The following is a 19,246-nucleotide window of genomic DNA, read 5'->3' as shown; positions in this document are numbered from 1 at the left end:
CATTTTTGATTCTCAGTGGTTTAAATCCCTGACTCAGAATCCCAGAAGTCACACAGATCTATGGTATTACATACATTTAAATTAACCAATACTTTGCTCAGATATCAGTTACCAACAGTATTTCATCACTTTTGTCTCGTTATCTAAAACCTAATAAATCATTTAACATCTTTCTGATCATGCTGATTTGTTAAAAACTCGCAGTGTTTGTCCTTGAATACTTTTTTTTTCTTTCTTTCAAAATTGCTTGATTTAGATTTGATGTTCTCCAAATCTGTATTACAGCTTTGTTTACTATTTTGCATTTGTACAACTTAAGAGTCATGAATATATCAAGTTCCTTTCTTTGTTCTTCCTATGTAAGCAATTCTTTGCTAATGATTAAGAAAAATATATGAATGTGTCTATAGGTGGGGTTTAAGGAAAACTTTGTGCTTATTTTCATGTAAGCACATTCTGCTTCGTATTTGTGGACACATATGCAAATGCTCAATAGACTGAGACAAGCTTTTTCAATGTTAAGAGTTGAAAAATATTCATTAAAACACATTATCTACCCAAAGTTGTGCTAATTTACATTTTCTTTATTTTTCAGCACAACACAGTATTGATTTATAAAAATATTGTAAGTAATAATAAATATTTATTCTCTAGAATTACAGAGTAGCTCCTGTGGCAATCCAGGAATTCCACCAAAGGGTATCTTGTACGGTACAAGGTTTGATGTTGGGGACAAAATCCGATACAACTGTGTAACTGGATATATTTTGGATGGCCATCCTCAGCTTACTTGCATAGCTAACTCTGTGAATACAGCATCATGGGACTTCCCTGTTCCTATCTGTAGAGGTAAGAGAAATGCTACAATGATATTCTCAAATATATATTATAATAATACTATGTTTATTAGCTTGAATTACCTAAAATGTCTGTTTAAATTGCTAACTTTTAGATTGTCATCAAAGAAAAAAAATATTTTAGAATATTTTTCTCTTGCTCATATATATCTATCTCAGTATACACACCTGCTAATTTTTCAATAAGTATCCTAGTAAAATTACATTTTTCATTTATTTTAAAATGTGTGCAATGACATTTCAGAACTAGAAACATAATAAGTAGAATATGAATGCACATGTTCAACATATTTACAATTAATGCAATGTAAATTTGGGATCTATTCATACTCCCTAAGAAATATTAACAGGATATTGAGCAAATAGAAGTTTGTTACTACCACAACACTTGAGTTAGAGGGACTTGCCCTCATTTAAAGTTAGATTTCATATCTTAAAAATTCTATATAGAATATTCTGTATTATAATGGAAGGAAAGCATACTAATATTTAAGAATAGATAATATTTACACAGAATGTTGTGTGCTGTATCAAAAATTTGTATTGTAAAGGTATTTATGTATTCTGGATATATTCTATAAAAAATCACATTTCATAGAATATTCACTTAATGATCTAACAATTATTATATGTCCAATCATTTCCGTTTGTTCAAGTTAGAAATATAACAGAACTAGGGAATCATGTTTTATTGGTAAATCTTATTTTCTGAGACTTTGAGAGAGAACTAATATTTGCACATTAGTGAAAGAAGCTAAGCTGATAAAATGGAGGAACTATATCTACACCAGAAATACAACCAGATATGACAGAGAAAGTATTTTGAGGAAGCACTGTTATGTCTGGAAAACTTGAGATCCTTTTCTGGATTCACAGGTTAACCTTACAGAATGTAACATTTAGATTTCTCTGAAACATTTGACTCTGTCTTACAGAGTTGACAAAAATATTCCATCTGAAATTAGCATTCTGATTTAATAAATAACAACAACAACAACCTGTTGAATTAAAACCTGATTAATAAGTACCACAACAATTTAACTAGATATGGGAAGTGCATATCATATATGGAAATACCATTCTATTCTTTCTTATTCTTGGTGTAAAGCTATGCTTATCCATGATCTCGAAGAAAATGCAAAGTTATTACAGATAATGCTATTTTCTAGTAAAATCACTAATAACTCCTAATTCTTCTATTCCTACATGCCAGAAAATGCTGGCACATAATGACAAAAATATACAATCAAGGCATAACTACAAATTTTGTTTAAGGAGATGATTATAAAAGATTTGATAGAAAAGTGAATTTGGACAAAACTTAGATTTGTAAGAAAGTAGAATATTAAGGGACTTCAGCTTAGACCATTGTCCAAATTCTTGATCTGCCAATTTTGAAATGAGTTGACATTCAAACTTCATCCTGAAATGAAGATGACAGACTTGAACTTGATGATTCCACTTGTCGATCAATCATCTCAGTCACAGTGTTACATAAAATTTCTTTTGATATATCTCATTCAGGAGAACTTTTTTTTTGTTTTTATTCCAAGGGAAGTGAAAATGCACAGTGCAACTTTGGAATAATATGCTCCCAAAGTAGTCTTGTGCTTAAATATAATTCCAACATGTAAGCAGAAGACTATCATATATGAATATAGAAAGTACACATTCTTCTTGATCATGATTAAAATCTGTAGGGAAAAACAGAGTTGATAAATTGGAAAGGATTCAGAAAAAAAGGAAGTAAGTTACATTAGGTTTCAAAATTATAATGTTATCTAGAGACTGAAGGAGATCAAACTTTTCACAGTACGTGAAAGAAGATGTGACTTGATTTACTGTAGAAACTCATGCAGAAGGGCAACATTTCTTCAGACCAAACAGCTCCCTAGTCTAGACCAACAGCACTGAAGAATCTAAGGAGTAAAACCCTGACGATAATAATAATAGTAATAACAATAACAACAATAATAACAATAACAATAATAATAAACACTGTGCACATGTTATTAGTGGTGGTTATTAATTACTGAAATTACATTAGCAATGTGAAATTCTTGATTTAAGTTTTAACATCAGGCTTAATGGCTTAAAGGCTTATTGCACCTGGATACTGTTAGGGTATTTTTGGTCTAATTTCAATGAAAAATGTCACTAATTACTGTAACTCTATGTTTGATATCGAAAACATCTAGCTTTACATTTAATATGGAAACCTTTGTGATTCCATTCTAATAGATTTGTCCTAATTTTGTCTAATGCAATTATCCAAACACAGAATTCTGCAGGAGGTTGCTAAAGGTGATTATGCAGTAATGAGCTTCTTATCTCTTTCTCTCTGTTTGCCACAGAGACTTTCTTTGATTAAACACTTATCTGTAAAGAGTTCCTCTGATAAATGTCTTACTGTTCTCTACCAATGATCATTACATTTAAAGCAGAGAATCCTGAGACAAATGAGTGAAGTTATATGTGTTTTTGAGAGTATATATATATATAATAATTGCTTTTTCTTAACCTGAAACAACTTGACTACTGTTTCTGTTAGATGGCCAGGTCTCTTCCAGTCATGCATACACTAATATTCTGTTTTTATATAATTAGTTGGATTGAGAAAATACAGAATACTTCAGTGCCACTACCTGGCGTTTTCTGATTTGTTATGACAATAGCATACAGAATAAAAAGACCCACAAATAGCGCAATAGTATACTTTGTTCATTATTAACTTTGTATCAATAAAAAATCATATTTTTTATTTGTCTTTATATATTGGAAACAAAGCAAAGCTCTGAATTTATGGCATGCTTAGATATCAGCTCACAGATGTCTTTAGATCATGTGTGTGTAAATATCACTGTTATTTGCCTCTTGTCATTCAGAACAAGTAAATTTTGAGAGTAGTATTTTTTTAGATCATTCTTTTACATTGCCTTCACTTTAAATGAAGAGAGTGGAAGGAGGAGGAAGAAGTTGTGCTTGTGTTTTAATGATCTAATTCTTACAGACTGACATTTAAATCAGTAATAAAAATACACTTCTTTGGAATCAACAATGCCTCATATTGCCACATGTCCATACATGTGCCCATTTACAAGTTTGTGGTTTAAATCTGATGCATAACACTGATATTTGTATTCTTTAAGTTCTACATTTCGGGCCTAATTTTCTTCAAAGAGAAGAATGTTCTTCATCAAATGCCTTCTTTTTTCCTTACTAGTCTCTGTGGTACTATATTGGAAAATTAGTGCACGTGGCTAACAGTTGCTTTATTTCACACCCTGTTTCTCAGTGAACACAGTTCAAATGCACAGATTTTTTCACCTGCCATTTACATGTTCTGACATACATACATATATTTTATTTTCTATTAGAATTAATAGAAATGCAAAAATACCTTAATTAAAAGAAAACCAAATTGGTCAATTATACTGTGCATAACCTGTGACTAGTTTTAAAGTCTTCTTCCTTGACAAATTAATTTTGATAAGGTTATTTTCAACAGTGAAGCATGACAAAAGATTTAACATATTACTTTCCATTCCTGAGATAATGTTGCAGCTTGTAATTTCTCCATAATGCAGCAAGGTATGAATAATTCACTGAAGCTAATAAATAAGGTTACACTTATGTGTATTATTGTAATTTTATAAAGATTATAATACTTACAAAAACAAATGGGTATTCTGACTTTTATATTTTTTAAACTTTTCCTGTTCCAGGGTAAAAATAATTATCATCTTATAAGAATTTTTATTCTAAAACTGTTTCTTTAGAATTCAAAATTTTTGAAAAAAATACAGAAAAAAAAAATTAGAGTTTTATGTATATTTTAGTTATAGTTCTATTAAAATATTTTCACTGGTGCTTGTATGTGTAGCTGCAAATTATTTATCACTATTAAAGTACTGTTCAGTTGCTCATAACTTTGTTGCTCTAGTAATAACTCTCCATAAATGTTAAATTAATATTGAACTTTTTTCCAAGAATCATTACACTAGTTTTGGGGGTATTTTTAGAGCAGGATCAAGAAAAGGTATTAATTTACCCCTACAAAGTTACTGAGCACTTAATAAAAATGTAGAAGGCATATAGACCTATCATACTGAGATAAAGTACCAGCTCGACAATGCAAGGAAAAAATAAGATTTATATAAAATTTACTGTGTTTCACTTAATGAAACAAAATAATGTATTCTGTCATATTCAAGTAATTTCAACTGTCTAATGGGAAAAAAATAATATTTTTGAATTTTTGTCAGGATGTCAGATAAAAATATTGGAACATTGCTCATGGTTAGAATTTTCAATTTCATATAACAAGACGTATAGACGATATACAAGGCCTATTTACATGATTGCTGCTCAGTGTTTGGAATTCCTGGAAGCCGTCTTTCTCAAGGATACAAGACAGGTTGTTACCATGGGGGAGGATTAAAGCATCATTGCACTTTTCTTAATGAAAGAGCATAGCAATTAGAAGAGAAGGGGAGGTTCTTCCTTCATATTTAAGAAGCTATCTTGTTCTTGTGAGAACAATCTTTTGAATTGGAAAAAGTTAGTGTATCAGTATAAAAACACACGGAAACAAACACACAAGCAAATGTAAGCATGACAATAGTTAGGTAAGTTGTAAATTGAGTTTTCCAAAATTCCTATTGCCACTTCGCAATGTTTTCCAGATATATGTGTCTATTCATTTATTTTGCTGACAATTGACAGTATTCATGCTATCTGACTTTAGATTCCATTATTTAGGTAGTTATGTCAAATCTGATTGTTTAAGATAGCCTTCATTATCAATGGACATAAATAGATCCATGCCATTTTAAAATAAAAATTATCATCTCATAGAACTTTAGACTTCTGCTTAAGGATGGCATAAATTATGCCTGTCACCATACACAGAAATTTTCATTTCTTTCCATTGGCTATAAATATAGATTAAAATTATTAGTTCAGAATATTCTTAATCATTATGAATACGTGTACTATTCAGGAAAAAAAAAAAAGAAATACAAAAGAAAAATCATTCAGGTTACAAGAATTAGTCTTTTCACTTTCACTTACTCTGCTCTGAGTGTTGTAGAGCATATTTTAACAAGAGACTCTGTGTATCCAGTAGTTTGAATTCACTTGGGTTTTTTTTTGGACAGAAAGTGTTTTGGCTGCAGTTATATTTTTTTACATTGACAAAATACATTTTTACTTTTCTGATTGTGGAAGGATATTGTTATTCTTTTTTTTTTTTTTTTTGTATTTTATCAAGACAGGTTAAAGCGCTTGTTACTACATTACAAGTCTCAGAATTCTATAATTCCGATTTCACATATATATATATATGTACATATAAAGATATGTTTTTATTTCTGCTTAACTTTACAGATGTAATCTTCATTTCTTCTTCTTCAATGGATTTGTTCCCAATAAACTGTTTTTTATATATTTATATATTTTCAAGTTATCTAACATAATATTCACATTTGGATGTGAATATTAGTATACTCAGCTCACTATTGAAATAATTTGCCGTTTCTTGTGTGAAGAACCCACTGGAGAGGAAAAATTGTTAATTGCAAATCACTGATGTATTTCTGTAACTACATATATTCATGAGTATATATATATATGTATATATATGTATATATATATTTTATACATGAGGTAGGTTTTAGGTCACACAGAGCATCTTCAAGTGACATAAAAGTTTACTTATATGTCTTGTATACTCTCCAAAATATTTTTCCTGGAGGGATATATGTGTTTATTATGGCCAATAATAGGAATTTTGGGGAAAAAAAATGATTTAAACTTCACTAACCTACCAAGAAGTATTCATATAACAATATAGATACTTCACAGACAGATAAATTTGGTTGCATTTTGGTAAATGATTTTATGACAGTGTGGCAAATAGAAACGAGTAATATAGACAGTAAACATGCTGCCTCTGCCTCTGCATGTTTGCTGCATGCTGGCTTTGTGTAGTGTGTAAAGAACAAAGCAGGAGACAAAGTCAAAGTACTGTACTTGATGTCATACTGTACATAAACTAGTGGAACTGGGAATATATACAGGAGAAAATAAGGTGTGCTAACTTAAAGGCAGGAATAAATTACAACTCACAGGGAACAAGCAGTTTTATCTGAAGTCATTTCCTGTATACAAACAGTTGTCACCACTTATTCTTGGAAAAAGCCCCCATATAGCCAGGTGAGATGGATTAAAAATGTGTTTATTTAAAGAAAGTAAAAAAGAAAACCTATGTGCTTCATTTGTAGAATTATATATTTGTATATAAGATATGGACATAACATGAACACTGACTGAGCTGTTTTTCAGAGATAGTTCCACAGGTCCCTTTCAAGACATTGCACATCGGTGGCTTATTACTGCCAATGCTCTTATCATTGCTTCATTAAAAATGTCAAAGGTCTACAGATGGCAATGATGCTCCCTTAAAATTAGAGAAGTTGATTTTTATTTTTTTTTTTGGTGGGGGCTGTAATGAAATAAGTCTACCATTACATTGATATAGCAGTATAATATGAATTCAGTGTGTTTTCAGGTTTGTGCTTTCCAAAAGAGCCCAGAAGTTCTGCAAAATAATATCTCGAATCACCTTTTCTTAATGGGCACGTTACATTGAGTTTAGCTGCTTCAAATTTTTGTGATAAAAAATTATGTGGGTTCTTTATTTATTTTCTTTATTTTAATTATCTTTAAAATGTGCAATTTTTAAGACCGATAGAATTAAACTTTTGGCTCAAGGAAAAAAGTATTAAAATTGTGCTCTACTATACCCTACCATACTTGCTCATATACCCTATCATACATCTCATGTTATCAGTGTTTTTCTCAGGATAGTATCTGGTTCTCATTATCAGGGTCATTTCACTTTAACACACAGTATACTTGTGTGAACAAATATATCTGAGCCCGAAGAAGAAGAATTCCATATATGAATTTTAATTTGAAATTGTATTCATGATTCTATTATTATTCAAAGTTGAGAAACTTCACTGAATTATTAGAAGCTACTCTACGTCATTGTTGATGTTCTATGAATCAGGAAACTGGTACAGTCCTATTTTATTATGTTAATATTATCATATATTCCTAACAAATATACACTAGTTTTACTGCACTATTAATGAAAATATTCTCATTACTTATATATATATCCTAAATCGAAATCATTAAAAATCTAGAAGTAATAAAAATGATGTAACACAGTATGCTTGTTTTAACCAAGAAACATTACTAGGGGCTTTTAAGATTTGTTTTAATACGTTAGATTCAAGGTCAAAACCTCTTGTGTTCATTTATGACAATGATGACCACTTAACTAAGTTCATATGATGGATAAGAACTTTAACAACTCATTCTACTCACCTGTGAAAACTTGCGTTCAATGAAGTACTAATATATTAATGATGGTAACCTAAAATAAATAATTGCTAATTTTTAGAAAGCAAATTCAGTACATGTATTTTTTAAAAGAAAATATTTTTATTTTAATAGCATTTCTCTTCCTCAGCATTTAAATGTCCGAAGGGTGATTAAGAGATGCAAAAGATCAGGATATTGTTTAACAGTTTAAGAAGCAATAAAAAATATCTGAAAATGCTTTCCCGATTCATCCTTTCATTAGAAATGTATACATCCAGGTCAGAATATTCATCAGAACATCAGAATGACACTTTCATTTGGTTTGCATAGCTGGGTTTTGAAGTCCTTACGAGATTAAACAGATTTTAGGAAGTGATCCTTCCACTCAACTCAGAATTGGTGAGGCTGCACATGGAGTATTGTGTCCAGTTCTGGGACCCCAGTACTAGAGAGACGTGAACATCCTGGAGAGAGATCTATGGAGGGCTACCAAGATGCTCAATGGACTGGAGCACTTCTCTTATGAGGAAAGACTGAGAGCAGAGACTGTTTAGCCTGAAGAAGAGGAGGCTTAGGGTGAAAATTATCAGCATCTATAAATACTTGAAGGGAGGGTGCAAAGCTGAAGAAGCCAGGCTCTTTTCAGTTGTGCCCAGTGCCAGGACAAGAGGAAATAGGCACAGACTGTAAAAGAATAGGTTTCACCTGAACTTCAGGAAGCACTTTTATTGCATGGGTGACACACTGGCATAGGTTGCCCAAGGAGGCTGTGAAGTCTTCCTCCCTGGAGATCTTCAAAAGCTGTCTGGACATGGTCTTGGGCAAATGACTCTGAATGATCCTGCATAGACTAGATGACCTCCAGCTGTCCTTTCCAAAATCAACCATTCTGTGATCTTGTAAATTTGTATCAGTACTAAGGTCAGCAGCCCTAAAATCAGATAGAAACTGACACTAGTGGTGGGCAAATCCTGAACAGGTATTATACACTCCAGAATAAAAAATTATAATTATATTCCTGATATATATATATATATATATATATATATATATATAAAATTATACAGTCCAGAATAAAAATGACTTTATTTATGACTTTATTAATCAGTGCAGTAACCTTCATTTGGAAAATAGGCCTCTTAAGTTACATCTCCAAACAGTAAGACTGTGGAATTCAGCAGAACTGAATTGTTTCTAAATAAATTAAATTACGTTTAGAAGAAAGTATTTGTAACTATTTCAGAAAGGGGGCATTCGTAGGCATAGCTCTCACAAAAGTAAGGAAAGGGCAGAACTAAGAACGCATTATGTTGCTACCTTTTGTGGAAAAAGTACCAATATGATCAAATTTGAGAACAAAAGTTTATTAAAAAAACAAACAAAAAAAAAAAAATGCTACAGGCAATTAAGAGGAAAAGAAAAAGACCAGATTTTAAATTCAAGAATTCTATCCCGGCACTGAACAAAATAAAATTTATTGAATATCAAAATGCTTGAGCCCATTGCTGTGTTCAAAACTAGCAATTAGGACTACTTACAGTGAGTGGGTGGAAGTTAGTGAAAATGGTTAATGAAAAGCTTGAAACACTGTTTTTAACTCATGTTTTCAAAAAAAAAAATTCTTAAACAAAGACAAAGGATATGGAAGTAAACAATGTATTGACCATATTCATGTACGAATTTTGAAATTGTTTTGCAAAATTATCACAGAAAACAACACAACAGTGAGAATTACAATCAATTGAAAGGGAAAGACTACTTTGAAGGATCAAGATGATTGAGTGGGAAGGAGTAACTTGGAAAAGTAAAATACCATTTTAGGCTGATAATTGACAACAATTTAAATGGTTTGTTTTGGTAATATGTACAGTGCAGTCATCAAAACATAATACTAGAGCGTTAATTCAAGCAAAACCCAGTCTTTCATGTGAGATTTAAAGCTAAATTATAGTCAAGTCTATTTGTTGGAAACCTTTACAGACTATTTTAAGAGGAGAAGTGTTAAACATATAGCTCTATCTCAATTCCAGTTGGGCTAGTAAATTCTGCTTATGCTACCTAATTACTTCACTCTTATATTCTGTTTGGGTTCATTTACTATGTGGTATTTATGGATAAATCCTTTCTAATGGTTAATTAGCATAAATAGCATTTGTAAAATAATTTGAGATAGTTTGAAAGTAATTACTGGTAAATTCCAGGTTCATTAACACAGTTTACTAAGCTGCTTAATCCAAAAACTTTGGCAGAAATGGGTTTTTAAATAGACTAGTATACTTTTTTTTTTTTTTCAGAATATTAAAATTATAATTTGATAAAACTTTTCATATCTCTTGATCTCTGCCTAAAATTAGAATTTACCTAGGTATAAATGAAAATTGTGAGAATATAAGTATTTAAATAACACTTTGCAAACACTAATATATACCTCAGTGTTACTTACATCTAGAAGGCAGAAGTCTCTGAGAAGTCTTAAGCCCCTCAAATATTACTCCAAGAATACAACTGATTACCAGTAGTTGTTTGTTGCTGTTTTGTTGGTTTTTGAAAGCAAAAGATTTAATTTCTGAAATTCTAATATGACATTTTAACATTCTTCAAGGCTACATTCATTAACCTAAAGAAGGGTTATTGATGCTCTTATGGAACATGAATCATGTTCTTCAGCTTTAATTTATCTTCATGTTTTCATCACTGGCAAGAGTGTTGCTGCTTTATTTAGATATTAAGACAGCATTTCCCCTATTCATTAAGATGGATTTCAGATCTATAGCCTGTCTTTAAAGTGATATTTACAAATATACACTAATGACACATCCTCATAGTGAACAATTTCTTCTTTATATCTAAATTAAATCTACCTTCTTTTAATTTAAAACCAGTACTCCTTGTTCTATTGCTACAATCCCTGATAAAGAGTCCCTTCCCACCTTTCCTGTAGGCCCCCTTTAGGTATTGGAAAGTTGCTATGAGGTCTTCCAGAGCCTTCTTTCCTCCAGGCTAAACAACCTCAACTCCCTCAGCTGTCTTCGCAGGACAGCTCCAGCCCTCTGACCATCTTAATAGCTCTCCTCCTGTTCTAACAGGTCCATGCCTTTTTTATGCTCTGGGCCAAAAGCTGAATGCAGTACTCTAGGTGGCATCTCACAAGAGCAGAGTAGAGGAGGACAATCACCTCCCTTGACTTCCTGGCCGAACTTCTTTGGATGCCCAGGCTACAGTTGGATGCAGCTTCTTTGGATGTAGCCCAGGCTACAGTTGGACTGCAAACACACATTGCTGGCTCATGTTCAGCTTTTCATCCATCAACACCCTCAAGTCCTTCTCATTAGGGCTGCTCTCAATCCACTCATCCCCCTATACTGATATTTGGGATTGCTCTGCCCCAGGTGCAGGACCTTGCACTTGACCCTGTGGAAATTCATGTGATTCACATGGACCCACTTCTCAGGCCTGTCAATGTCCTTCTGTATGGCATCTCTTCCCTCCAGCATGTCAAACCAACCACACAGCTTGGTGTCACTGGCAAACTTGCTGAGGATGCACTTAATCTCACTGTCCATGTTACCAACAAAGATATTAAACAGCGTTAGTCCCAGTACTGACCCCTGAGGAAAACTATTTGTCACTGGTTTCCACTTGGAATTGAGCCACTGACCACAACTCTTTCAGTACAACCATCCAACCAACTCCTTATCAATTGAGGGACTCATCTATCAAATCCATGTCTCTCCATTTTAGACACAAGGATGTTGTGCAGGATAGTGTCAAATACTTCACACAATATGGATAGATTATGTCAGTTGCTCATCTTTTCTCCACCAATGCGGTAACCCCATCCTAGAAGGCCACCAAATTTGTCAGGCACAACTTGTCCTTAATGAAGCCACATTGGCTGTCACCAACCACCTCACTGTTTTCCACGTGCTTTAGCATAGGTTTCATCAGGATCTGGTCTACATTCTTGAATTATGGAATCATAGAATGTCTTGGGTTGGAAGCAACCTTAAAGACATCTAGTTCCAACCCCCCTGCCATGGGCTGGGACACCTTCCACTACACCAGGTTGCTCAAAGCCCCATCCAACCTGTCCTTGAACACTTCCAGGGATGGGGCATCCACAACTTCTCTGAGCAACCTGTTCCAGTGCCTCACCACCCTCTGAGTGAAGAATTTCCTCCTAACATCTAATCTAAATCTTCCCTCTGTTTAAAACCATTCCCTCTTGTCCTGTCATTATCTAACCGAGCAAAAAGTTGTTCTGCATCTTTTTTATAAGACCCCTTTAAGTACTGAAAAGCTGCAATGAGGTCTCCCCACAGCCTTCTTTTCTTCAGGCTGAACATCCACAGCTCTCTCAGCCTCTCTTCATAGGAGAGGTGCTCCAGCCCTCTGATCATCTTTGTGGCACAGAGGTGTAACTTGCTGGCCTGTAGCTCCCCAGCTATTCCTGTTTTCCCTTTTTAAAAATGGGGGTTGTGTTTCACCTTTTTCTAGTCACTGGGAACTTCACTAGACTACCATGATGTTTCAAATATAATGGATAGTGGCTTAGCACCTTCTTCTGCCAGTTCCCTCAAAGCCTTGGCTGCATCTCATCATGTCCTGTGGACGTGCATATATTCATGTTCCTTAGACTGCATCCCGTGGGAGGGAGCCCATGTTGGAGCAGGGGAAGAGAGTGACCATGAAAAAGCAGCAGAGATGAAGTGTTAGGGACTGACCACAGCACCCATTTTCCATTCCCCTGTGCCACTCGGGTAGAGGACGTAGAAGAGGGTGGAGGGGGGGGAGGAGAGACATTTTTAGTCTGTTTTTAGTTTCTCACTGCTCTGGCTTGTTAATAGTAGATACTAAATTTTATTAATCTCCCTATGCTGAGTCTGTTTTGCCCATGATTATAATTGTTGAGTGATCTTCCTGTCCTTATCTCAACCCTTGAGCCCTTTCCATCATATTTTCTCCCCCTTTCCCTTTGAGGAGGGGGAGTGAGAGAGTGGTTGTGGTAGAGCTCAGCTGTCCAGCTGAGTAAAACCAGCACACCACAAGACATAGTGAGGCAGCTTATAGAGATGGAGTTTGGTTATGGGTGGATACAAATTACTCAGGAGAGACAGGCAGAGAAGATGGAGTGGTGGCATCTGTGTGAAGGTACAGCTTGGAGGTATGGAGCTGCTGTTGGGGATACAGGATGGGCTGGCTTGTGGCTCAGAAACAGAGAATAATATGGGTCACACTGGAAGGGTTACCCAGGGTCAGGGTGAGGATAAAATGAAGTGAAGTGAGTGTGGCTGAAGTGTTCTTTAACAGCTTAGGGAAGTCTCTGATTGACTCTCATGGGGGACTGTATCCTTCCTGATAACATCAACATGGCAGGATGCAAACAATAAAGAAGGTTTCAGAAGATATTAAGGAATCCATACCCACGTCTCACAGCAAGATTTATTCCCAGCAGGTATGGAATGTTGGAAACCAATTAAGCAAATAGAAGATAAGAATTTCTGTGAGTCATTGATCAGAGTTTACAGTTACAGCATATTCTATTCTGCTCTCTCAGGGGCAAGTGTGTCCAGTTAGTCACCTAATTGTTTTATGAGGGCTGTTTTAATTTTTTCCCACTTGTAAAATAATGTCCTGGGTTTTAAATAACACTTTAACCTGAAGAATGCTAGAATGCTGTCTTATTGTTTTTGTTTGTTTGTTTGTTTGTTTGTTTCAGAATTAATATGAATTAATTGCTGAATTACAGGTAAATGAGCAGGCTTTTATGTTTCTGTATTGCCCATGAAATAAAAGCCCTGTGGTAAGTCACAAATCAAAGGTCTCCAGGATCTAGCCAAACTCCAGGATTACTACTAATCCAGCCAAACTCGTAGACTACTACTGTGTTTATTGACTGCAATCTATAAATCTCCAATATAATACAGATTGGCCAGAAATACTGTACCAGATTCCAGTTTTCTAACTCTATGCAGTAAAAAACTTCAGCTATTTCCCAGCTGGGCTAGAACATAGGAAGGCCAATCGAGAGGCTTTCTAAATTTGCACAAATAATTACATTAAAAGCTCTCCTTCCTGTCATCCATGGTATTTCAGTCTTTCAATTTTTCTAAAGATCCGTCTTCCTTCTTAGTTGTTGTTCCAACTTTGCATAATGGTCAGAAAGATCCACAATCTACATAGCAAAGTTGCTGGTAATGAACTTTGTCATCACTATTTAGATACATTCTGAACAAGAGCTTGAAACTTGTCAGCAAATCCCGGAATATTAACAGAACGAGCTCATTTCTGGACAGTGTTCGGGTATCTCTGTTAGATAAGGGCTTTCAGTTAATGCATCAATATAACACACATAGAAAAATATGTAAAAAGTGAAGATATATTTATTCATTAAAAACAAACAAACAAATTTATTTAAGTTAATGATGCTGGTCATACAACTTGTAAATTGAGGAAAGAAGATGGAACTCTGGAACAAAAATACATTTTTCTTTTGAGCTGTGTTTCCCTTCCCCCAGCTATTTATTTAGGGAGTTCTGAAGACAAACTGTTCACATCTAAGTTTAACATTTGTCATAGCTACCTCCAAAGATTTCATGTTGTTAAACTACCATTTCAGCTTCATATGAAAAACTAAAGCAAACCAAAATAGCAAATGAAGATAAATGAACTGATTAAGTCACAGACGCTTCTAGCAGGTTGGTAAACAGTCAACACATAATTTTCGTGGTCTCTTAACAGCTCCCCCCAGCAGCAACAAATCTTGGTGCAATACATTTTGTAATACTATAGATAAAAATTTTCAGAAAATAGTTGCTAGTATTTATTATGAACAAGTGAAGAAGAACTGTGCAAATTGAAGCCTTTTGTAGAATCAGAAAACAAAACAAAACAAAACAAACAAACAAACAAAAAGAGCATTTTGCAGAGCTCGCTACTGAGAAGTAGTATGAAAGTCCATCAAACAATAACACTGAAGTAAAGGCTGCCCCAAAGAAAACAAGGCAATCCTGTGTTAAGGCATAGGTATCTGGAAACAATTTGCAAGTGCCTGAAGAGTTGGTATATGCTGTGATTCAGTTCTCAGCTCCACTGTTAGCAATTCTAGGTCCACTGTGTATAATGGGGAGTTTTTCATACATGGAAAAAAGTCTGACATTTTGGCTACACCTATGTGCATATACAGATGATCACTCCTACTAAATATGTAGATAAATGCATTAAAATGAGAGTATTCTTATGGAGTTTCTATATAAAAAGAAATGTTACAATGTTTGTACAGAGTTTCTTGACATAAGATGTGTTAGGTGGCTGGGTTCAACTCAGCTCAAGTAGATTTAGTTTTCTGGTGTTTTTATTTTTTACAGGTTTATTTGGAATATCATGCACTGCATTGCTTCTCTGAATTTGTATTACTTTCTATCTGTATTATTTATTTATTTATTTATCATGGAAATTAATTATAAACTAGGTGCAACTGCAGAAATGCTGTAAGTCAACATTACTTTGTCCTTCTCTGTAACAGATTTGCAAGTTATTTTATTTTCCTTTTCTTTATGAAAAGTATTCTGTGTACTTTGACAATATAACTGCAATTTTAAATGAAGAGTTGTACTTAAAAACATAAAATAAGTTGTTGTTAGATGATGAGGAAGTTCTGCTGTATACAATCACCTGTTCCCCAGAGAATTCCTTCCAGCACAAGGGTAATGTTTTCATGAAACAATGCTATTAAAGCTTCCAAGATGTCTTGTCTTCCTCCAGTTTCCGCACTCTCCATCCGCATCCCCACTCCATCCTTATTTTAGCTAGTTTTTATTGTGCATACAGTGTAGGACGTAGATTCACTTTACTCAGTTAAATTCTTAACAAGTCAAGTCATTATTCCATGGACCAAAATTCAAAATCCAGTGATGATTTATTTTTCATTATTGTTATTTAAAACATAGTTGTCATCTTCATTGTTCTGGAAAGTTTTTTATTATTATTATTTTATTTTTTATTTCTCCCCTGCCCCCTCTATTTATTTTTTTTTTTATTATTGTTTTCCAATAAGCCAATGTGTTTTCAAAAAGTTCAGATTTTTGGTTCCTAGATACAATTTCATTCTGGACACATGAACTAAATGTTTATTAAATTTTTTTAGTACTATTTCAATACTGTTCAGTAAATTTCCAAGCTTACGTTTAGATTTGTAAATTCTGAGCCAGGTTATGAATTAATATTGAATTAAAGTTTAGAACACTTTCTAGAAAAGTTTTAAAAATTTGTCAGAGTGTTAAATGTATTTCCTTGTGGGTTGATGTCAAAGTAGTCATTTCAAAGTTCTTATCACTACCATGCTCATTAGCCTCGTCAGATCCAGCATTTGCAAAGAAATTCTTGAAAATTGAGAGAATGGAGTCAAATTTATAAATGATGTAAAGATAAGTAAAAGTTTTATGAGTTTAAAAGCATGCCAAAATATATTGTGTGGATTATTTCTTTGCGGCATAGTATTGCTCCCACTAAAAACCATGGCAGTGATTGAAAGGAAAATTAAGCTAAATGAAAAAAAAAATGTGGTTGAAGGAGGAAAAGCGACTGCTATGTTTCTATCATATTTACTTTTTTGTGTGACTTTAAAAGAGAAACAGAAAATAATAAAAAAAAAAAGAAATATATGATGACTTTCATGGCATGTGACTTAGATCAGTTTACTAGCTTGTTTATGCCATCTCTGAATTTTCATAGTTATTAAAGAGTACTTTGAGTCAAAGTAAGTGTTTCTTTCCATTGACTGAAGTGTTTGCATGTAAATATCTCTTCTGGGCTCTGAACTATGCATACGCAATTAAGATGTTTGATGGCAACTGTAGAGAAATCATATTTGCAAAAAATATTATTTATCTGGGAAAGCATTTTAATGAAAGATTCATTCATCAAGATAGCAGTATATAAATCATTAAATCTACCTTTTTAATGAAAATCAAACTGTGTTATCTTAGTAATGGAAACATCATACTCTATTACAGTACTTATGGAAAAAAAATAAGAGTTTAAGGAAGTCTGTGTTTTTTGTTCTTTGTTTGTTTTTGTATGTCTGGCTTTTTGCATTTCTAAAGCATGGCTTCTTATCATGATAATTTATGATCATATTATGTGACTAATTCACATCACCACCACAATGTTTTTAATTCATTTTATGATAGTTCTGAAATTGTTTAGAAGTTAGGAGGTCTGCTTAATGACCAAGGAGTTACGAAGCTTCCTGTGAGATCAACTTAAATTAAGCTATACATCAGAGTGGTGTTTAATTGGATTTGTAATACGCAGGATATGGAGGATTTCTTTAACAAATATAAATACCTTAAGTATAGAAGTCCGTATGTTGATCAGCTGTCTGGACTACTTTTAAGGCCACAACGGAGAATAAAGCACTTCTAGTCTGTCTAATGTTCACTGCTAAAATAAATTATAAAATCATGACATCTTGTAGGTTAGAAGAGATTTCTGGAGGTTTTTAGTCCAACCTTCAGCTCAGAACAAGATCAACTGCAGAAGGTTGCTTAGGACCACATCCAGTTATGTTTTGAATATCCCCAAGGATGGAGACTCCAGAGCATCTCTGGACCTCTGACCTGCATCATGGATTATTTTTTTTTCCTTATATTGAATCTGAATTTCCCATGTTCCAGGTTGTGTTCATTGTTTCTTTCACTTATGTTCGTTTTCACTCTGCACCTATTAGAATAAAGTGGCTCCATTTTCTCTGTACCTTCCTCTTAGGTAGTTGAAGACAACAATATGATCTCACACCAAAACTTCCCTTCTCCAGCCTGGACAGACAGACACAGTTCTTTCAGCTTCTCCTCATATGGCATGTGCCCCAGCCCCCAAATCATCTTGACAGCACTCTGCTTGAGTCAGTCCAGTATGCCCATGTCTTTCCAATACTTGACCTGTAAATCAGATATGGTTCACCTTAAAAGTGCTTATTTCTCATAATTGATTATGAAGAGAGCACTACCTGAAATACAGACATCTAATGTGTAGATAGAGAGATGTCAATCAAAAGCTAGCTGAGATGTCTAGTTTGACATGTTAAGAGTATTCTGCAAACACAAAGAGAAAGGAAATGCTGGAAAATCTGTCTCAAAGTACCAGTCCATGAATAAGGAGCAGCATGAGGGAAGACAAGAGACAGTAAGCAAGAAGATTATGAGAAATTGAACAATTTTGACCTGTTAATAGAAAAAAACAAACAAACAAACAAAGCCCGCAAAGATGGACATAAAATAAAATAGTATATAAAAAAATATACTGATTATTGATAGAAGGACCAAAAGAGAAGGGACCAAAGGAGAAAGGACTAAAGCTGAGGCACAGATAAGGAAATGGAGAAGGTTTGTAAAAGGATATATATATCTACAACTGGAAATAATATTAAAAAATAAAAATCCTGAGTGACAGATAGTTGTGTTTTTCTTTGTGTGTATATGACTCTATTTTTAAAAAAATACTTTTGGTTAGGAGCTATATATCTAGATTTTCTTTCTCTTCTTTTTCCTGTCAAACAACATATGATCATGTTGAGAGACTGCTTTTTTTCATTTGCTATAACTACTTTAGTATGTTCTGACAAAAATGGCACATTCCACTTTGCCAAATTCAGTTAAAGATTTTCAGTGTGGCATGAGAAAAAAAGCTAAAATTCAGTTTGTCCATATACTAATTTATTAAATGGAAATTAGTCTAATGCCATCAGAGAGCCCTGTAAGGATTTATTTATTACAGCATACTCTGTTCATAAAAAGTATACTTAAAAGAATCCAGCAAGAAAAAACTCATAAACCTGCCTCAATTTAATGAGCAAATGTTACAAATTTTGAAATGTTAGAAAAGTCTAACAATGTTCTTATATTTTTTTTAATCTGTGTCCTTCAGATAATATTCCTGAAGATAAAATAAAAGTACCAAATATCATATAGATATATTGGAAAAAGACATTTTTT

The 19,246-nt window shown here is 33.6% G+C and overlaps 1 protein-coding gene across 5 annotated transcripts in view; it reads left to right on the top strand.

Moving 5' to 3' along the window:
* CSMD3 (CUB and Sushi multiple domains 3) overlaps positions 1 to 19,246 on the top strand; it is a 710,416-nt gene that overhangs the window by 163,036 nt on the left and 528,134 nt on the right. For all 5 annotated transcript variants that reach the window (XM_040546910.1, XM_040546915.1, XM_040546914.1 and 2 more), the window contains exon 4: positions 655 to 849. In XM_040546910.1, coding sequence (XP_040402844.1) covers positions 655 to 849 — 195 coding nt within the window. The remainder of the gene's footprint in view (positions 1 to 654; positions 850 to 19,246) is intronic.

Source organism: Cygnus olor, chromosome 2, assembly GCF_009769625.2.
Source record: "Cygnus olor isolate bCygOlo1 chromosome 2, bCygOlo1.pri.v2, whole genome shotgun sequence".
Classification (NCBI taxonomy): Eukaryota; Metazoa; Chordata; class Aves; order Anseriformes; family Anatidae; genus Cygnus; species Cygnus olor.
The sequence above is the reverse complement of the archived record's forward strand: the minus strand, read 5'-3'. Positions and strand labels throughout refer to the sequence as shown.